The 8,116-nt window shown below is 45.2% G+C and overlaps 1 protein-coding gene across 1 annotated transcript; it reads left to right on the forward strand.

Annotated features, from left to right (window-relative positions):
• The first annotated feature begins 228 nt into the window (after nucleotides 1–228).
• PRDX1 (peroxiredoxin 1) lies at nucleotides 229–7,459 on the forward strand. The gene is made up of 6 exons (XM_059853924.1): nucleotides 229–349; nucleotides 3,113–3,229; nucleotides 4,047–4,200; nucleotides 4,463–4,585; nucleotides 5,397–5,527; nucleotides 7,078–7,459. The coding sequence occupies exons 2-6, from the start codon at nucleotides 3,124–3,126 to the stop codon at nucleotides 7,161–7,163; spliced, it is 600 nt and encodes a 199-aa protein (XP_059709907.1). The 5' UTR covers nucleotides 229–349; nucleotides 3,113–3,123; the 3' UTR covers nucleotides 7,164–7,459.
• The last annotated feature ends 657 nt before the right edge of the window (nucleotides 7,460–8,116 follow it).

The following is an 8,116-nucleotide window of genomic DNA, read 5'->3' on the forward strand; positions in this document are numbered from 1 at the left end:
TCCTGCGTACCCTCTGAGAACTTCAAATAATCATAGCTAGGTCTATTAAGGCACTACAAATGCTGTTGCTTCTTGCACCAAGCCCATCAGTCGTTTATAGCCGCGGCATTGGTTATTTCCACGGCACCTCCCGGGACTCTCCAGGGAACGATCTCCGTTCACTCGCGCCCCGACGGCCCCGGATCTGCCAAGTCATGCTGCCCTCGCAGGCGCTGCCGCCCTCCCCTCCCCGCCGCGTCCGCTCGCGAGATCCGCGCTGCTATAAAGGGGGCGGCGCGGCGGGGCTGCGGCACTCCGGGCCGAGCCGAGCCGAGTCGCTGCTGCGTGTGGGATCGCGTCTGCGCTCCGAGTGAGTGTGCGGGGCCGCGGGGCTTGCTGGAGACTTTGCACAGTGGTTTTTTTTTTTTTTTTTTTTTTTTTTTTGCATTTCATTTTATTTTTATGTGGGCTTTGTTACTCCTTTGGGTGGGTTTTTTTTGTTCGCTTTCCCCTCCCCCTCTGCGCAGATGCGCCCTTGAGCGAGGCGCGTAGGGCGAGCCCTTTCTCCCCGCGTCCCGCTCCCGAGGGATCGCGCTGCTGCGGCTGCCGCCTGCACCGCAGTGTTCAGTTTCCCCTGGTTTTGGTTTGGCCTTATTTTGGCGGGGAGAGCGAGCAGATAAGTCCTTCCAACGCTCGGGCCTTTATCAGCGCTGCGCGGGGAGGAGCCGCGGGGAGGGCCGGCGGGAGGAGCGCTCAGAGCGCCTGCAGGGAGCCGAGCGGCCCCTTCCCCGACAAGCGAGGCGGCATCTCGCTTCTAAGCCTTAAAAAAATCCCAAACCCGAGCGCTGGCTCGGGGATATGCAGGGGGCGGGTTTCCCTGTTCCCGAGCGGTGCAGGGGCTATCTGGGCCGGGGGAGGCTCGGAGGTCGCCTCGGAGCCCCTTGGGCACCGCGCGTACCGCGGTCCGTGCGCGATGGCCGCGGTTCGGTATCGCACCCCGACCGCGGCTGCGGTGGCCTGGCCGCATTTTTGTGCCAGTCTGAAGGTGGATGTGGGAGGCTGATGGTGTCTTTTGAAACGGCCTTTCGCTTTTGTTCAAGGCGCCCTAAAGGTATGAAATCGCTCGTTCAAGAGAGCAGGCCTGCCTCATTATAATTGCACTTTGAAGATAATTGAGGCCGTCTTGCGGCTATGAGCAACAAAAATACTCTGGCCGGATTCGAGTGTATTTGATTTAAGGTGCTCATTGTACTTTCCTGCGGAATGAAAGGAAGTAACAATGATTCTGTGGTCTGCTCCTGTGCGGGTTAGGAAATGCTGTGGCTAAAAATCCGAGCAGAACGCGCGCTGAACCCCACACGGAATAGCAGAAGGGTTGGCCGGTCACAGTAGGTGCTCTGAGGAAAGCACGTGGCTCTCTTGAAGTGTGAGGCAACCAAGGTTTCCTGCAAATACTAAAAAGATTTTAATGTTACCAGAGAAAGGGGCAATAACTTGTAGTTTAGAAAGGGGAAGTATCAAAGAGCAGTCTGACCTTGAATACCTAGTGAAGTACTCCAGAGGATTGCTGATGGAACAAATATAGAAGGACTGGCATAGAACTGAGCAAAATTATGACCTTGAGCTTGGATAACAGAAAATAATGTAATTCAGTGATAAAAATGTGTGGTCATGTACTCCAGGCCGAGCAGCTCTTGCTTATAAGATAAAACTTGCGAGTTGGAGGCATCTCAGATAAATACTGTGCAGTTACTGTTCCCCTGTCCCTCTTGCAGAATTGCACTTTGAGAACCACAGCTGCATTTGTGGGTACAGGCTTCTTGATGTCCTCCTGCCAGGCTGCTTCACTGCATCCTACAAATGATCTCTAGTCCTGGCCACCACATTCTCTCCCAGTCTGCTGCAGTTAAAGACTAAAAACCCTTGGATGAACATGGGGATAAGGAGCTTTGTTGCATAGTTAGAAATGCTGAATGTGTGGGCACTTCTCAAAATGAAAACTGAGAGGTGGATCATTACTGTTAGGGTGTGTGAGAGAAACTTCCAAAAGCAAAACCATTGCTAAAAATGCTAGGTGTGGGTTCAAAGCTAAATGTTTGACTTGTGGGCTAGTTCTCCAGGAAAAAAGTGGCTGGCAAGGGGGAGGGAGCCAAGAAATGAGGTGCTCTCAACCTTTTTTAGAACGGACTCAGTGCTTTGCAGGCACAACTTGGAACAATCCTTAGCTCTTGGCTTTCCTTAGCAACATGAGACTCACGCTAACCTTTGAAGTGTTTTTTATCTCCAAGGCAGCCAGTGCTGCAGTGTGGAGAATAAAATGAAATAACTTTTAGCAATATTTTGTGATCTGCAGAAATTAGGTTTGTGGAGTTTTTCATGCTCTGGAAGTCTAAAGAGTTATACTGCACTCCCAGACTAAGCAGAAATACTGCACAGGATGCATTACAGATGAACAAGCTTTTGGGGCAGACAGCCAGAAGTAGCATTCTCTTGTCCTTGTGTACCCTTTTATTCTTTTTCAATACACTTAAAAGGGAAACAACCTGGCTGTACTGATTTAGACTTGGTGAAATTGTAATTAACAGAATGTGATTTCCCTATGTGCCATGAGTCCTTCTGGTTGCAAATAAAAAAGGGTTGAATTGTTCAAAAGGGTAAAGTGTAGTTATGCAGAGCAGTGGTCCCTGGGGATTAACAGATTTTCTTTCAGAATGAACAGGAAGTTCAAGTTTGAGGTCTTAAATTCCCTTGTGGAATTGAACAATGTTCTTCTCTTTGAAAGGTCTAAAAAACAGACTTTCTACTCGTCCACCATGTGGAATGGTGTGGTTTTCTGAGTAGTAGTAAAGCTCTAGGCTAGCAGTTTCCCAGACTCTGAGCTGTTACTGGTTAGATAACCATTACTGCATCTCTAGGAGGCTATGAGCCATATATTAAGTGCTGGCAGTCTCTATAGTGGCTCAACTACCCAGGTGACAAAACTCATTTAACACTTAAGCCTTGTTGCAAGATCGAGTGCTGATAAACTGTCTTTGGTGTTTAATCTAGATTGATAAGATGCTTTGAATAAATCCTTACTTGCAGGTGCAAATGTACTGCCATCTAAACTGTATTGGTGTTAACTCCTGCCTAGGTTAAATCAAGATGTCTTCAGGAAAGGCTTTCATTGGAAAACCAGCTCCTGACTTTACTGCCACGGCTGTAATGCCAGATGGACAGTTCAAAGACATCAAACTCTCTGACTACAAAGGTAATTTCGTGTACTTCTCTAATTAAACAGATAGTCTGGCCGTAGGAAGGACTGGAGGGTATCTGAAGGTGCATCTTGGTTTGGCTTTGAAATGATAGTGACCACTTGGCAGTGGACTGAAGATCAGAACTTGTGCAGTGGTGGCTGTAATATGCATAGAAGGCTGTCAGCACCATGACTGAATGTCCCAGCTGTGATAACTGTTACCAGTGAGCATAAAACTCCTCTAAACTGTTACCTTGCATCAGGCTCATTGCCCTGTATCATAGTGAGACTGGTGTAACATTTCCAGACTGTGGAAAAGCAACATCTTCTGTCTCATCTTTGGCAATGGAAGGTAAATTCTTTCATCTAACCAACGAAGTCCCTTTCTCTAGAGTGCTGGCAATATGTTTGCTTTGCCAAAAAAAAGCTTCACTAAAAACAAAGGGAAAGCCTGAAGTAATCAAGTACTCACGTTGATGGCTTTAGAAATACATTTCTAATGATGCTGCAGGCTACATGAGGGTGATGAGTCAGTATAGACTACTCACCTATTAAAATGTCTCCATGGCTAGTAGCCTTTCAGGTCTGTGGCATTTCTCTGTTCGGGGTCAGCCATGGGGTCTTCTGGTGTAGCACACCCAGAGCTGTACTTGGGGCAGGCCTATGGGAGCAGACCCAAGAGACAAGCATTCCCTGCAGTCTGGGTTTGGGGAGTTCAGTTGGGTGGGGTTTTAAGGTTGTTGTTTAGTTTTTTCCCCGTCTTTTGGTGGGGTTTGTTTGTTTGCTTTTTCTTGAAAACCTAACAGATTAACTGCTTGTACTGCTTTTCTAGGAAAATATGTTGTGTTCTTCTTCTACCCCCTGGACTTCACTTTTGTCTGTCCAACTGAAATCATTGCCTACAGTGACAGAGCTGATGAATTCAAGAAAATCAACTGTGAAGTAATTGGAGCTTCTGTTGACTCTCACTTCTGTCACCTTGCTTGGTAAGAATCATCCTTTTAACCCAACAAACTGTTCTGCCTGGCCTCAGTTGCAGGAACTGAGTCCTGAGCATATTCAAAGGCACTTGTTAAGTATTGGTAGTGCCAGGTGCTGCTGAACAGAGCTGAGCCTACTGGCCATCTGTTCTTTTGTTGCTGCATGGCAGATTGAGTATGATATTGCAGAAAGGATCAGCTTCATTGTACCTTGAGCCCTCATTCTGAACTGCCCATGTTCTTAACATGTAAACTTTTCTTCTTTTAGGGTCAACACTCCTAAGAAGCAGGGAGGTTTGGGCACTATGAAAATCCCCCTGGTTTCTGACACAAAACGTGCCATTGCCAAGGACTATGGAGTGCTGAAGGAGGATGAAGGTATTGCATACAGGTAATGTGCCAGAGGTGAACGAGCTGATAAAGTTATGTTGCAATGCATGGACATGAGAGATGAGCACAGAGCTTGTGTACACTTGAACACCTGCAGCCAACTAAAGCTATTGCCTGTTCTAGGTGTGAGCTCCTGCAGGCTGTCAGACACTTCTGCAAGGGGAAATGGTCCCTGGTTCTCTGTGGTGCTTAGGCTTCCTGTGCTTTTAGGTTAAATTCTGCTTCCCTTTGACTTCCTGCTGCTCAGTGCAGGAGTCTCATGCAGGTGAGCTGCAAACAGTGATAATGCAAGACCTACATAGTCATGAACATGATTACAGGTATTTAGTCTAGTGATCAAAGTGCAGATTAATTAGACCCCAGGTCTTTAATCTGCTGTTCATAAAAGTTGCCAAAGGAGCTGAGCTTCTGTTAACTCCTAACCTGATGTTGGAGAACTGATGAGCTGCTGCTTATTGTCTTTTTGAGAACAGTATGTAGTGAGTTTTTTTTAATGTGAGAATGTCTCTCCTTGAATTTGTTTTTTCCTTGGGTTTCTCTTCCTTTTTTTCCCTACTAGTATCTTCCTTGAGCAGTACCTTCCTGAGTCAGTGCTCTGACTTGCCTCCTGTCCCTCCTAGTTCCTGTTGTGCTTACAGCTGCTACTGTTTCATTGCTGTGCATGCACCAAGGTGTTGGTTGCTAGGAAGAGGTCACAGTAAATGTACAAGCCGTGCCATAATCAAATAGTGAACTTGAGGTTTTGAAACTCATGTCAGTCTAATCAGCCTTTCAAAAGCTGTGCTTCAGGGCTGGTTTTTGTTTGTTTTTAGGGGTCTGTTCATAATTGATGAGAAGGGGATCTTGAGGCAGATTACAATCAATGATCTTCCCGTTGGCCGCTCTGTTGATGAAACCCTCAGACTTGTCCAGGCCTTCCAGTTTACAGATAAACATGGAGAAGGTAAGAGAGGTTTTCAATTTAATGTTTTCTCTAAAGAACAGTATTAACTAGGCAGATGAAATCAAGGGTTACTGAAAGGTACTAAGTACATGTATCAGTCTGTGCACAGCATGTAATTGTGACTTTGAAATGCAGCTGGTTCTGTAAATCTGCTTGTTGAAGGACACCATAATGCTTTATCTTATTCCAGTTATTTGTCCCTTGAGTACTTGCTCCTGTTGAGATTTCACTTAAATCAATTTGGTGATGGATGTCTTGTCCAGCACATAGAAGTTGTCTCTTTCAATTAGATACAGAAAATACTTGAGACAGAAATTAAGAACGTGTAGTAACTTAGCCTGTAAGAGTAAGCTTGATTTAAATTCTGTTCTCAGATTTGGTAAGTTGAGACCATCAATGCTAATGTAGTGTTTTATGCAGCCTGTTAGACAAACTATTTAAATTACTGAAAGTCTACTGATCTTTCTGTCAATATACAGTGAGGGTAAAATGGATGAGAGTCTCTGTTCCCATAGTTCAGGAGGAATAAGGTGTTTGATACTGCCAGCTTTTCTGCAGGTGTGAAAGAAAAAAAAAAAAGACATTGCAGATAAAAAGTTAGAACCAAGTTAGAGAAACTCAAAATTGCTATTTAGGTGTTAGTAGTCTTCAGCTGTCATTAACTGATGACATGTGTTGCTGCTGGTCATACTTCCTGTGCTTCAGAAGTGGTAAATCAGTGGCAGGTTTTATTAAAACTAGCTGCTCTCATGGCTGTGGCATATAAACATGTGTTATGTGAGGAGACATCCCAAACATTTGATGATGGAGAGGTCACATGTCATGCAAATGAAGCCTTTAAGGGTTTACTGTGCCTTTGACTAGTCAAAACCTGGCAAAAGGTTTTCCTTTAGAACTTTAGGACTGCAGTCACATCTAAATCAGGACAGACCAGAGTAAGATGTGTAGCAACATTCAGAAGCTGAGCATTCTGTGGCTAAAATTGCCAGTCGTGAGTGGAGCTAGCATCCAGCATTCCATGACAGTAAAGAAGGGATGCTGTTCAAAAAATGCTGCTCAAGGAGCTGCTGGAAGTTTGAGATCATGCATCCTCTGCCTTTTTGATAGCCATGTAAGGGAACCAGTGACAGTTGAATGCTTTTTCCCCTGCCCCATTCAGCTGGAGGGCTGGACCAGGGTGGATTAAAGATAAGGGGAATAAGGACTTGGCTGGATCCAAGGAGATAAGTGTAGTGTGGTGTTAGAGCCCTTCTGACCTGGCTGCTGGAGTTGGTGTTACCTTTGCTATCAAACTTCCCAGAAGCTTTCAGTGGGGCTGGGAGAGGTGCTTGTGTAAAGGACCTCCTGTTGCCTGGGCAGGCACCTGGTCTGGTGTTGCTGCCCAGTAAACAAATAGAAACAAGTAAAACAGAGCATCATGTGACACTGAATGCACTGTCTGTATGTTGCAAAGATCTGTACATGTTCTGAGTTGCTACTTTGCTTTAATGTTGTGTAAAACATGTTCTGCAGGAGCAGCTGGTAAGACTTAAACATTCTTATCATTTCAGTGTGCCCAGCTGGCTGGAAGCCTGGGAGTGACACAATCAAGCCTGATGTTCAGAAAAGTAAAGAGTATTTCGCCAAGCAGAAATAAACATTCAGCCTGAGTGGAAACTAGTATGCCTTACATAAAGAGCAAGTATCAGTTACTGAACTTTGATTAAGTCATTGCATCCGAGTCAAGGGATCATGTTATAGTTATACACAGTAACTTTTTTACTTGAAGGAAAGTTTGTCCTGTTGACAGTACCTTCATAGCAAATCCTAACGATCAGTATCTGTACATCAAGCCCTGTTGACCTTAGTGACAATGCCGTGTCTGTGGTTAGCCATGTGTTACATAGAGCAGTGGTATCCTTTTGTAACTCTATTAAACTTGTGAAAAGAGCACACTGTCTACTGTTCTTGTATGTAGTCATCAGGAGACCTGGGAGCAGTGCAGGCTGCACTTCTGAAAGCTTTCTGTAGACATCTTGAGCCATAAAGGCCTTTTACTACAGCTCCATTAGAATGGAGAGAAAAAGACTTGGTTTGCATGTCAAAGTAATAAAGTACTCCTCACACCCTCCATGACTAGGCTGCTAGATGGGGGATCAGGCTGTCAGGCTTAAACTCTGGGCACTCTGGTATTGCTTGGAGCATGTCACTGACAAAGGTGGGGCATCTCCTCATGCACCGTGTCAGCTTTAGTCATTCTGGCATCTACATTAGCCAAAACTGACTGTTCATGTCATTCCTGGGGATCCACCATTGACTTTGAATGCTGTCTCTATGGGAGTGGAATACTGGGCTTTCTGGAAAGGAAACTTCCTTGGATATACAACATTCATCCACAGTCTTTCCCACTACATGTCATGGGGGTGATAATATGCCGGTTATCCATTAGCTTGTAGTCATATGATCTGGATCAAAAGGGTGCCATTATAAAATCTGGTACTCAGGTGTGCTCAGCCTTGTCTTTAATCTTTGTATTTCAAGTGATTATGTAAAACTCAGAGCACATGACTGGCCTTAAGTTATACCAAAGCTGTGACTGCTGTGTAGTTT

This window comes from Haemorhous mexicanus, chromosome 9 (genome assembly GCF_027477595.1).
Source record: "Haemorhous mexicanus isolate bHaeMex1 chromosome 9, bHaeMex1.pri, whole genome shotgun sequence".
NCBI lineage: Eukaryota > Metazoa > Chordata > Aves > Passeriformes > Fringillidae > Haemorhous > Haemorhous mexicanus.

What these genes read in the sequence shown, in the direction of transcription:
- PRDX1 (XM_059853924.1), top strand. Translation starts at nt 3,124, where the DNA reads ATGTCTTCAGGAAAGGCTTTCATTGGAAAACCAGCTCCTGACTTTACT. An exon ending in CACTTCTGTCACCTTGCTTG is followed by an intron (nt 4,201 to 4,462) that starts GTAAGAATCATC and finishes TTCTTCTTTTAG; the next exon opens with GGTCAACACTCCTAAGAAGC. An exon ending in GATGAAGGTATTGCATACAG is followed by an intron (nt 4,586 to 5,396) that starts GTAATGTGCCAG and finishes GTTTGTTTTTAG; the next exon opens with GGGTCTGTTCATAATTGATG.